The sequence below is a fragment of the Typopeltis vanoorti genome, chromosome 3 (genome assembly GCF_054136105.1).
Source record: "Typopeltis vanoorti isolate ZY-2024b chromosome 3, IOZ_Tvanoo_1.0, whole genome shotgun sequence".
Lineage (NCBI taxonomy): Eukaryota > Metazoa > Arthropoda > Arachnida > Uropygi > Thelyphonidae > Typopeltis > Typopeltis vanoorti.
This window is the reverse complement of record NC_143551.1, coordinates 36,326,154-36,339,594: the sequence shown is the minus strand read 5'-3', so window position 1 is coordinate 36,339,594 and position 13,441 is coordinate 36,326,154. Positions and strand designations below refer to the sequence as shown.

Sequence of the window (13,441 nt, the reverse complement as noted above, 5' to 3'; positions counted from 1 at the left end):
AATCATTAACTAGAGAGTGTGTGTGTGAAAATAAAAATGGAAATGACCAAATTGGTGACAGTATGGATGGGATGAGCCAGAATATAGGGAGTTTAGGTGTACTTTATGGGAATAATTCCAAAACAGAAAAATATAATCTCATTTTGACTTTCTTAGCAAGTAGCGAAGAAAGGCAAAAGTAGATTACAGGAGAAAATGAGAGAATTAGAGTATGTGAAGCCAAAGGAAGTAATAGGGGCTCTTTTGTTATCTAGTAAGCAAAAGAAACAAATCGTTAGGGAAGAATACTGTATTTTTCTGAAATACAGTGGTATCTCGCTAATCCGAACTAATAAAAACTGTGCTCGTTCAGATTAGCGAAAAGTTCGGATTAGAGAATTTATCCCCCAAGAGACAATAATAACTAGCGTTTAAGACAAAAATAATCAGATTCTAATGATACGTCAATTTAATTCTCTAAATAAATGAAGTAACTAATAGAAAAAAAACTACTGTACTGTAATGTAAAAATTTAGTTTGTATGTACTGTATTGTTGAGGATTCTGATTTAATAAAATTGCATAGTTCAGAACATAATTTAATTTGCGTAAAAAATATCACTTCCTTGTACAGAACACAAAAATAACACAAAAAGTTTTTTTATTTCTTTGTAAAAAAGTCACTGATTTTCTTTTGCTTCTTGGAAGCTAAACTTTTTTCAAATGCTTCTTCTCGGAGCTGCGTTAGCAACAAAATTTTGTGGAATGGCATATCATTCTGCTTAGCCCATTCTATACACATATTAAAACTGTCAACTGCCTCTCCATGTTTTACTTTTTTTTCTTCAAGTTCCTTATCGTCATCATCGTCTTCTAATTCATTCTGTAGCGTCATATTTATAATTTCAGCATCATCTGATTTGATTTCGAATTCACTTTCGGTTCTACCTGTAATCCATTCCTTAACATCTGTTTGTGAAATATGAACATCTGGATTTATATTTTTAACTAAATTATGCACGTTTTGAATTTCCTCTTTTTGTGTATCACCGTAGTTATCTTGGTAAATTCTAGAAGGCCACAGTTTTTTCCATGACGCTCAAATTGCTTCAGGTTCGATGGCTTCCCAAGCAACAGTAACTGAGAATGCTATATTCTTCAAATTTATATTTTTTATCGATGTGGTAACGTCATAATTTTGGGAAATTACATTTAAAAGCAGGTCTTTACGATATTTTAATTTAATGGATTGTACTGTATTATGTTCTAATCTATTGGTCGCAACAATGGAGTACAATTTGGAGGCAAAAACATAACCGTAAAATTTCCATCCTTTCTAATCAATTTATCTGCCCTGAGGATGTCCAGGACAGTTATCCAATAATAAAAGTGCTTTCTGTTCCAAATTCTGGGATTTTAAATAAGTTTTAACAGACGGTATGAAATCGTTGTGAAACCAGTTTGAAAAAAGTTCGATATTCATCCATCCTTTGCGTTGACTTCGGTACAAAACCGGAAGGCAGCAGTTCTTAAATGGTCTTGGGTTTCTTGATTTTCCAATCATAATTAACTTTAATTTATGTTTTCCTGAGGCGTTTGCACAAGGCACAATTATCGTGACACGCTCTTTGTACATTTTTTGACCGGGTGCTGAGGCTTCATTTCTGTGAACTAGAGTTTTCTCTGGTAATGACATCCAACAAAGACCACTTTCATCTGCATTATAAATTTGATCATTGGTTAAATTTAATTCAAGAATTTTTTCTAAAAAAGCTTTTTGGAATGGTTCTACGATGGAAAAGTCACTAGACAGTTTTTTTCCTCTGATATTGATAGATACCGAATACCATGGCGTGTCTTAAATTTTTCTAGCCACCCATCACTTGCTTTGAATTTCTGATCAGGGTAAATTTGTGAATGGAAATGCTTAGCTTTCTGCTTTAAAATGTCTCTGGAGATGGGAGTATGAAGACTTCTTTCTTGAAGAAACCACGTGTAAACAGCAGAATCAAATAAAGAAAATCACTTGTTTTCAGAGTTTGTCTCTTGTTTGGTCCTTCTTCTGTGGTTGAAACATAAGTTAAAATCCTATCGTTGTTTTTTTTTATGTCACTGATTGTAGATTTGCCGACGTTGTATTTAGTAGCAAGTTGTACGGCCGCTTTACCCTTTTCCAGACACTGAATTATTTTACACTTATCCGACAATGATAATGTTATGTGTTTTAATGTAACATTATCATTTCTTTTGTTAGGCTTTGACCCGGTAGCCATTTTAACGAAATAAATTTTAGTGTTAAAAACAGTAAAATAAAAAATGAAGTTAATAAACAATAAAACTGTCACTTTTAAAATTTATCTGAAAAATAAAATCACTTACTAAAACAATCGATAATCATTCACTGAAAACTTACGAAAACAATAAATGACAACTCAGACAACGTTTCATTTCAATAACCAAAGAAAAACTGAGCGTTATATACAACCAGGCTTTAGGCTAAGTCATTGTTGTTGTTGAAGGAACGTAAAGATAAACAAACACTGTGCAATAGTGGTGATTAATCAGTTCATTAAGGACAGTGGTGATACAATATGGTTTGTACTGTACAGTACAAAAAAGCAAATGTGAACACACAATAAATCAAAATAGGTCTACACTATATCTGTACAATCAACAGTATGAAAAAAATACTGTACTGTACTGTACTGTAATAGTAATAAAATAAATAATAACAGTTAAAATAATAATTATTAAATAAAAATAATAGTACATAAAATAATAATACGTAATAAATAAAACTTTTTTTTTCTTTCAAACCGCAGTTCAGATTACTGGAGGATTCGGACTAAAGAGGTTCGGATTAGCGAGATACCACTGTATTTGTTTTAAAGCAATATTTTTTTTTAAAAAACTTTTCTTCTACATATTATGTGTGCAGATCTAGTCACTGGGTTTTCAAAATAATGAGGATATCTTAGAGAGGGTCTAGAAGTTTCACTAAGTCACTGTCAGGTCTTTGGAATGTGGAATATGAAGACAGACTGAGGAAATGCAATTTGCAGAATCTTGTGAATAAAAGAGACAAGAGGGAATATGATGCATATGTTGGTGTATGACAAAAGATTTTTTATGGAGTAGAGGGAGACAAGGATAGTACAAAAGGCTATCCATAGAATCTGTAAGGAGGTGAGAGCAAGGGAATGAGGTGCAGTGGAATGCACGAGGATGGTGAGTGGAATGCATTGACCAAAAGTGTGGTGAGTGTGGAAACTGTGAATGGGTTTAAGGCATGGTTCAATGATCTTTTTTATTTTTGTGTGAGAGGAGTGGACCTCCCTATGATGAGTCTTTTGATTCCATGGAAGTCTCATATTACTGCTACTACTAATAATAATCTATATCTCCCACAGTATGTGTGAACAGATATTAATCTGTGAGGTTTTGTGTACATGATCTGCCAGCTGTTCACTAAAGACATCAATATATATAATCCATCATTGCTACTGAAAGATTATACATGAATTGATTAACTTAAGGTAAATCAAGCAGCAGAAGAGTTTGTAAATCATTCTTCCAGTAGGAAGTATAATCTCTAAGGCTGTGGGACGTGATAATATATCACCACGTATTCTGAAGGAATGTGCTAGAGAGTTCACAACTGCCTTAACATATTTTTTTAATATGAGTCTTGCACTGGATCGAGTTCCAAAGGAGTAGAAGGAAGGCAAGATTGCACCATTTCATAGTGAGGGGGGGGGTGATAGAACTCAAGCATCAAATTATAGGCCTATCTCTGTGTCAGGTTTGTAATTTGTAATCGTTAAGTTGTTGGAGAAGCTGGTGAGGATTAGGATCCAGAATTGGATTGACAACAATGGTATTATCTTTGATGGACAGCATGGATTTGCTAACAGGAGGTCATGTTTTAGTAATATGACCTCCTGTTAGTAGGAGGTCATGTTTTAGTAATCTACTTACTTATTACAATAAGGTGACAGCTTCCTTAGACAGAAGAGAGGGATACACAGTAGTATACTTAGATTTTGCAAAGGCTTTTGATAATTAATGCGTGATAAGTTGATAGTCAAACTAGAGTGGATGGGATTTGATATTAGATTAGTGCATTGGATCAGAGACTGGCTGATAGGCATCAGCAAGTTCTGTATGGGGGAGCAATATCCCAAGAAGAGAAAAGTCACTATTGGTGTGCCTCAAGGGTCTGTTTTAGAGCCATTGCTGTTTACTTTGTGTGTTAATGAAATTGGCAAAGATTCGGATGGGAATATTCAGTTGTTTGCAGATGATGCAAAGTTGGGATATATACTATGAGGAGTAGAGCAGATATTCTGGCCTTACAAGACTTGAAGAGATTCAGTGAATGGGCATGGAAATGGGGATGCGAGTTCAATGTTGCAAAATGTAAGATTTTAAAATTTGGGAAATCAAGATGAGATGTAGAATTAACTCTTGGTGGGGATATATTGTTGGAGGTGGAGAAAATAAGGGAATATTGGGGTGATGGTGGATAATGATCTCAAATTTAGAGGACATATTGGCAAAATTGTTAGGACAATGCAATGAATTTGGGCAATGATGCAGAGGTCACTGACTTGTAGAAATAAGGAGATTCTGGTTCCATTGTATAAGGTTCTGATTAGGCCAGATACGAACTACTGTGCACCTGGTTTTGAAAAGGATGAGGGGATGTTGGAAAGGGTCCGGAAGCAATTGACTAAGGTAGTTTCTGATCAGTCTCTGGAATGATGAATATGAAAAAAAGTTGAGATGAAGCAATTTGCAGAGTTTAGCTCTCATAGGAGGAAGAGAAGGTGATAATCTTGAAGAGGTTTTTCATAAAATGGTGGGAGATCAGGGGAGCACAAGAGGTCATCCCTGGAAGTTGTATAAAGGTGATGTGAACAAGGGATTGAGAAGCAGGTTTTTTTTGCAGGCAGAGTTGTGAATGATTGGAATGCCTTTCCTTAGAGTGTGGTGTCTGCAGAGAATCTGAAATGTGTTTAAGGCAAGGTATGATGAGCTGCGTGTGTACGACAAAGGGACCTCCTTGATGAGTCTTTGACTCATGGGGTCTTAGAATGATAATAATAATAATAATTTGTAATCCTCTTTTGATATCTTCTGAACAGCAATTCTTCTCACAGATAATAATTATTATTATTTGACACCTTCAAATCTCATCGAGGAAGGGCATTTGCTCTACAACTCTGTCTCCACCACTCAATCCACCAGCTGGCCTCAACTCCACCAACGCCATCTACTGCTGACCACCACCACCACCACTAGTTTTTCCACAAACAATCACAAACATCCATGTCCATGGCGGGATTCGAACCTGCAGCCTTTTGGTTGGAGAGCAGATACGCTAACCACTCGGCCAATCCCAGATAGTCAAGTTTGCTGATCACATTAATCATTTCTTCATTAAAGGTACAATTATTGCTCAGAACCATCTCTATCTTTACTTCCTTCAAGATTGATAAACAAGGTTCCTCTGCTCTCACTGATCTAATTAACTCTATCAGGATTTATCCTATCTTCTTCCTATCATTACAGAAGGACAGTATCATCAGTGTTATCTTAAATCTTGACCCATTTGCCACCTATCCTAATTCCTATCCTCAGCTCATTGAATATTACATACCTGATGAATATGGTATTGATACTGAAGTGAGGGGAAAGGAGGTATTCTTGCTTAATTTCTTTCTCCCAAAGCCAAATAATTTAATCCAATACCTTTTTCTCTGTACAAGGTAGCTATCAACCTCATGTGTTGAGAAGAATCTCTTATCTTCATTGTCATTTCATGTGCTGTGTTGACATATGAGTCATTGACTCCATGGTTGTGTAATAATAATAATATGTTATGTCATTTCATATGCTGAACGTCAAAAGCTTTTGAATAGTCTATGAACCACATTACCAAAGAGAAGTCCAAATTCTCTATATTCTCAGTGATCTGCCTAAGACAATGGATCTGATCTCTGATGCCCTTGCTTTTCTTGAAACCTGTTCCTCAGGCATCTCAGCCTTGACTTTGGCCTTAATCCTATTTAGAATAATGTTTAGTAGAATTTTGCTTGCATGAGAGATTAAACTAATGATACTATTGTTCTTGTTGCATTCTTCTTGCAGTTCCTACTTGTGCAGCAGCATGAATACTGAATTCTTCCTGTCTCTAGGCCATACTTCTGCCTACCATATCATTATAATCAAATCAATGAAACACTTATTCCCCCCCCCCATGTGGGCTTAATTAATGCTGCCCAGATTATGCACCTGAGGTCTTATTGTTATTAAGTTCCATAACATCTCTTTCAACTTTATGCCTAGAGACAGTTTCAACTCAAGATTCTCCTGGAGAAGGATCTTTTCCAAATTTTCCTCATTATCTTTTTTTCTCTCTCTCTCTTTCTTTCTCTACTGTCTCTGCTGTACAGTTATTCAAGTAATTTTTCCATATGTTCTTGATCTCCTGTTCTTTCATTAGTACTACTCCTCTCCTATCCTTGGTAACATTCAATTTTCCCCTGGTTTCCCCTGGAAACTTGGTTTTTTTTCATCACATATAGGCAAATCAGAAGTCAGAAAACTTATCAGGCAGTACAAGAACAAATATTATGCTAAGAAATGCAAAGAGGTAGAGAACCAGATGAGGAGGCATAACTTGTGCTTAAGCTCAAAAATTAACCCAGGTATCCTTTCATAATCGTGTCTCCTCATCTGGTACTCTACCTCTTCCCATTTCTTAGCATAATATTTGTTCTTGTACTGCCTGATAAGTTTTCTGACTTCTGATTTGCCTATATGTGATGAAAAAACCCAAGTTTCCAGGGGAAATCCCTGATATCACTCTATAAAATTGGCTAACTTACTTTCATTTGCAAAAATCCATATAATGATTCATCTCATCATAATGAGAATCAAACCCAGGTCTTTTCAAGTCGAATGGCACATTATCCCATCATTTATCCAACTGTACTACAGAGCTGCTTCATTCACTGTTAATTATTCCACACACACACATATATAAAGGGAGAAAAAAAAAGCATATACAACAGTAAGTTCTCTCGCTATATGGCAAGTAAAAGGAAGAATAACCATGGAAAGATTACTTTAAAAAGTGTTGATGGTGGAGAAATAACAGAAGCAAATCAAATAGTTGAGTTGCTTAGTGATCATTTTGCAAAAGTGTACCATCTTGGTTGTGATAGTGCAGTGTCAAATGTGTCATTGACTGATGAGAGTCTAGAGATAGACGAAATAGAGGTGCAAAATATATTACAGAACCTTAATGCTAACACTGCCATTTGGTTAGATGGCATATCGGTTCATGTGTTACGAGAATGTGCAAGAGAATTAGCACCTCCTCTAACCAGGCTGTTTAATTTAAGCCTCAGTTCTGGTAAAGTACCAATAGAGTGGAAAGAGGGGAAAATAATTCCACTGCACAAGGGAGGCTCCAAGACTGAGGTTGCAAATTATAGACCAATCAATATATCTGGAGTGGTGGTTAAGGTTTTAGAGAAATTGGTAAAAATTAGAATTCAGGACTGGGTGGACAGCAATATGATACTTTATAAGGGGAAACATGGTTTTGTGAAAGGTAGGTCTTGCCTCAGTAACTTGCTTACTTTCTATAATAAAGTAACAGTAGAGTTGGATAAAGGAAATCCTTACTCGGTGATATTGCTGGACTTTGCAAAGGCAATTGACAAGATTCCACATGAAACTCTGTTGCATAAATAAGAGCAAATGGGGATGGATCTGAAGCTGGTGATTTGGATTAGAGGATAGCTGGTGGATAGATACCAAAGAGTGGTTTATGGAGGAGCTGAGTCTAGGAGAAGGCAAGTGACTAGTGGTGTGCCTCAGGGCTCAGTGCTTGATCCTCTATTGTTTAATTTGTACATCAATGATATTGGGAATACTTTGGAAGGAAATATCCACTTGTTTACTGAGGATGCAAAATTAGGAAGAGCGATAGTCAATTCAGATGATGTAGACATCTTGCAGGATGACTTAAATAGGCTGACGGTATGGACTAAGGTAAATGGCTGTCAGTTTAATGTGGCCTAAGTGTAAGGTGATGCACTTCGGGAGGATGAGATCACAAGCTGTTTACTATTTTAATGGAACTGAACTGCAAGAAGTTGATGAGGCTAGGGACTTGGGAGTTATTGTGGAAAGAGAACTTAAGTTTCGAGGGCATATTGCAAAGGTTGCCAAAATTTCACATCAGATTACATGGTTATTGAGGAACACATTGACAAGCAGGGATAAGGAAGTGATTGTCCCACTTTATAAAGCATTAATAAGACCTCTTTGGACTGTTGTGCACAGATCTGGTCACCTGGATTTCTTGGTTATGTGGAAATGGTGGAGAGGATTCAGAGGCAGGTTACGAAAATTGTTGCAGGCCTGAGGGATGTCTCCTACGAGGATAGATTGAAGGTCTATTAATGAAGTTCTATCAGCTAGTTTTTGTGCGCTCACAAAATCTAGCTGATAGAACGTAGGAGAGGAGATATGATAGAAGCATATAAATTATTAAAGGGATTTTACAGGATTGATACTGATGACTTTAAGACCAGTGCAGGAAGGGAGAGAGCGAGGGGCCATCCTTGGAGATTATGTAAGAGTGTGGTTAACAATGTTAGGACTAGATTTTTTACTTGGAGGGTTGTGAAGGGGTGGAATGCTTTGCCAGAGGTGGTTGTGAATGAATTTAAGGAGAAGTATGATAGGTATTGTGTAAATAATGGTTAGTGTATCAATGTAGGGTCTCCCGCGATGAGTCTTTTGACTCCATGGAGACACCATTATAATAATAATAATAATAATAACAACAACAAAAAATCTTCTCAACACATGGCAGAAGTGGAGTGAAAATCGAAGTTGAGTAAGAATTTAGCCACTCTTTCGAGTAATGCATTATGAGCGAGTGTTGTACTGCTGGAAAGAATGGTGAATAAATTTGAAAAAGCATGATAGGCATTCTGTTGGTTAGTGGGTTTCCCATGATTTTCTTGAACTTTTCATTTGAATGTACTTAAGTAATAATAAAATAATACCAAACAATAATAAATGAAAAATAATAGTAATACTAAGTCAGTGAATGATATCTGTTGATTAAGGCAATCATTAAGGAGGGACAAAATATGTGATGAGTGAACAAAATATTAACTAACAAGAGACATATAGGGACAACAATATAAAATAGACAGTAAATTAAAATATAACTAAGGAAAACTAGAGTATGAATTACAATGTTTTATCGCTGAATGCCTAATATTTATTATATCCTCAGGGGAACACTTGAAAGGATGGAGAAAAATCATCAGCAGGAACAGTCATCTACAAAAACTAAAGCAAGAAAAGAGCAGGCTGCCCTAGAAAGTGAAATGGCTACTTTAAAAGAGGTAATTATATTAAGCACATAGTTACGTTTCTTTACTAAGCAAAATTATAAGCAATTAATACGATTACAAATAAGTAATAAAAGACTACTTTTTTTTAAAGAAATAATGGACAGTTCACCTATTAATGTATATAAAACTGGATGAATTAGTAAGATTTCTTTTGTATTTTAATTGCTTGTACTTGTATAACTATTGAGAATGTCAGGATAAAATGGGAACTATGACATTTAGATGGTAGATGAATTTTGTTGCTTGGTATAAGACACCATCCTGCTTACTGAAGGTCTGAAGAGGCTTTTCTTATCTATATTATCATAGTAGCAACATGCTGTATAGATTTAGCAACACTTGCAATGTTCCCTCTGAATTTAAGGTCACCTGTCAAACATTATCCCAGTTTGAATCTCATTCACATTCCAAAGCACAGGTAAACCAATACATTACTTGTAGTTTCTTCTTTCATATTCACAACTGTCACACAAAGGACAACATTGTCGTTGAACTCTGACAGGATGGCTGCATGTTCATCAGTCAGTTGTCCTCAATTACCACCGTGTGATCAACGCAGCATCATAACATTGTCTGATCAGTGTTGTCCACAATGCGGTATGTGTGGAAATCACTATCATGGTTCATGATGGAGAAATGGGCCATGTGATATATGTGCTTGTAAGGAAGGTAGAATCGAATGCAAAACTGAAGTCTGTCCAAAGTTAAATTGTAATCACCCAGCAAAATTACCTGGATTTTGTTGTAAACAGTGCACTAACTGTGAATATGAAGGCAAAATTATAAATATGATGGAATGGTTTCAGCCTAATTCTTGCAGTAATTGCATATGTGAGGCTGGTAGTGCAAGATGTCATACTACTATATGCTCAGCACCCTTTTGTTCTCATCCAGTTTCGGTCTCAGGAAAATGTTATTCTGTGTGTCACAGTGGTAGTACTTTTTCTCCTAGTTTTAATTCTTGTCTGAACTGCTCCTGTGAAAATTCTTTAGTAAGATGCCAACCTTTACTGTGTCCAACTGTATATAACATTCCTTGCAAACATCCTGTAATTCCTGTTGGTGGTTGCTGCCCTTCTCTATGTCTAAAATGCAAAGTAAATGGAAGAGATTATGAATCTGGAGAAGAATGGCCATTAAAGGAAGATTCTTGTCAAATTTACAAATGTTTGGAAGGTATTGTTCTGTGTAAAAAGCAACTTGAGTGCCAAAATGAATGTACACATGGAATCATTTCCTCAGAGAGATGTTGTTCTTCATGTCAAGATTACTTGTTTGAAAACAAATCAGTTCCTAATCAAATGAAGTTTTCTCCAACTGGTGATCCCTGCACATCTTGTCACTGTGTAAATGGCAATGTAACATGTTCACATATAAAACCTGTGTGTACCTCAGTCAACTGTAGCAAAACAGAGATACCTGATGGCTCTTGTTGTCCTGTTTGTAAAAGATGCATTCATGAATTTCAAAGGCACACTGATCATGGCCGTCAGTGGATTCATCACTCTGATATTTGTCAGATTTGTACTTGTCATGAGGGTATCATTTGTTGTCAAAGGATTCAGTGTACATCAGAATGCAGTCACCCAGTGCGAAGACCTCTTCGTTGTTGTTCTGAATGTGACGGCTGTCAGTATGAAGGGAAAGTATATCCTAGTGGAACAGCCCTGCCTTCCTCAGGTCCTTGCACACAATGTTTTTGTCTGAACGGTAATGTTGAATGTCCACTAAAGGAGTGTCCTGCTATAACTTGCTTGCATCCAATTTATGAAAAAGACAAATGCTGTCCAATATTGCATAGAATGTTTATTTCAAGGTGATGTTTATAGAAATGGACAGATCTTTACTCCTAAATTACCGGCACGGGTCTTGCGTGAAGCGGCTAAAGAATTATCAGTAACCTTGACCATGTTGTTTAATCTGAGTCTCAGGTCTGGTTTAGTCCCGAAGGTGTGGAAAGAGGGGAAAATAGTTTCACTGCATAAAGGAGGATCCAAGACTACAGTTCAAATTACTGACCGATCAGCATATCAGGAGTCGTTGTCAAGGTCTTAGAGAAAGTAGTCAAGGGAAAAATACAGGAATGGATTGATGAAAACGAGATACTGTACAGGGGACAGCATGGCTTTGTGAAGGGTAGATCATGCTTCAGTAACCTGCTCAGGTTTTATAACAAGGTGACGGCTGAACTGGATAAGGGAAATGGGTTTACAGTAATACTGCTGGACCTGGCAAAGGCGTTTGACAGGATACCACATGGAATACTAATCCATAAATTACAACATATGGGAATGGATATAGGATTGGTGAGATGGATAGGTGGTTGGTTGATGGAGAGATATCAAAGAGTAGTTTATTCAGGAGTAGAGTCCAAAAGACGGCCTGTGACTAGTGGTGTGCCGCAGGGTTCTGTTCTTGGACCACTGCTGTTTAATCTGTTCATTAACGATATAGGGAAGGATCTAAGTGGAACAATTCATTTGTTCGCTGATGATGCAAAGTTGGGTAGGGCAATAGTGAATGCAGAAGATGTCAAAGTCTTGCAGGATGACTTAGATAGATTGGAGTTCTGGGCTAAGGAGAATGGATGTCAATTTAATGTGACAAAATGTAAGGTTATGCATTTTGGAGTGAAAAGATTAGCAGCAGTATACCACATTGGTGGAACTGTACTCCAAGAGATTGATGAGGCCAGGGACTTGGGAGTGTTGGTGGATAGGGAGATGAAGTTTAGGGGGCACATTGCAAAAGTGGCTAAATCAGCTCATCAACTCACTTGGTTGTTGAAAAATACCTTGACGAGCAGAGACAAGCATGTTATTGTACCTCTGTACCGAGCCTTGATAAGACCTCATCTCGACTACTGTGCCCAGATTTGGTCACCTCGGTTCCTTCTTGATGGGGAGGAGGTGGAGAGGATCCAGAGGCGAGTGACTAAGATGATAACAGGTCTATGGAATGAACCATATGAGAACAGGTTGAAGATTTGTGGGTTGCAGAAACTAGTTGATAGGCGGAGGAGAGGAGATATGATTGAGACATTCAAATTGCTAAAGGGATTCTATAGGATTAATTCAGAGGATATTTTTGAGATCAGGACTGGTGGTGGGAGAACTAGGGGACACCTATGGAAGCTGGGCAAGAGTGTGGTTAGCAGGGGTGTTAGAGCTGGGTTCTTTACTTTTAGAGTGGTAAATGAGTGGAATAAGCTGCCAGAGTCTGTTGTGGGTGCTATGACGGTGAACGAGTTCAAGACAAGGTATGATAGATACTGTGAGAATGTAATCACATAGTTGTGTGGACATGATGTTTAGGGCCTCCCTCAATGAGTCTAAGGACTCCTGGAGTCGCCCAAAATAATAATAATAATAATAATAATAAATCTGATTTGTGCATGAACTGTTCTTGTAAGATGGGTGTTGTTGACTGTCAAAGAATGGATCAGTTTTGCAATCCTCAATACATTACTTATTATTATTATCATTGTTAATTGTCAAGCCATTATCTCATCCATCCATAATTCTAATCAATTATAGATTTACAACCTTTCTTGAGTAGAATTCATATTTAAAACAGAACAACAATAACAAAAAAAGTAGATTCGTATGGAAGCTTTAAAATAAACAATTGCATAGTAAAGGAGTTTGATAAACATTTAATGCTTATTTACCAAGAATATGTCATAAAGTAGCAGGAAGCTTACTGGATAGATTTCTACAAACATCATGATTGACCTTGTCATTGTTAACGATTAAGCCTGCCGTTGTCATTAGCCTTTAAATGATTATGGAAGTAAAATCATTGAGTATAAACAAGAACCAAATGGCCTGTTATAATATTGGAAGGCTCTGATATTTCAAGCTCTGAAAGCTTACAACTTTCTGAGTCTAAAATTTCAAACCATAATTCTGTATTATGGTGCATGTGGCTTTGAAAGGAAAAAAATCCACATTAATTTGTTTTTCATTGAAAAGAAGTATAACATTTTTAAATTGCTTAGGCTTATATTATTTA

General features: G+C 36.6%; 1 protein-coding gene across 2 annotated transcripts in view; it reads left to right on the top strand.

The window, feature by feature from the left end:
- LOC150108046 (uncharacterized) overlaps positions 1 to 13,441 on the top strand; it is a 342,334-nt gene that overhangs the window by 94,341 nt on the left and 234,552 nt on the right. For both annotated transcript variants that reach the window (XM_090390587.1, XM_090390586.1), the window contains exon 6: positions 9,307 to 9,418. In XM_090390587.1, coding sequence (XP_090246713.1) covers positions 9,307 to 9,418 — 112 coding nt within the window. The remainder of the gene's footprint in view (positions 1 to 9,306; positions 9,419 to 13,441) is intronic.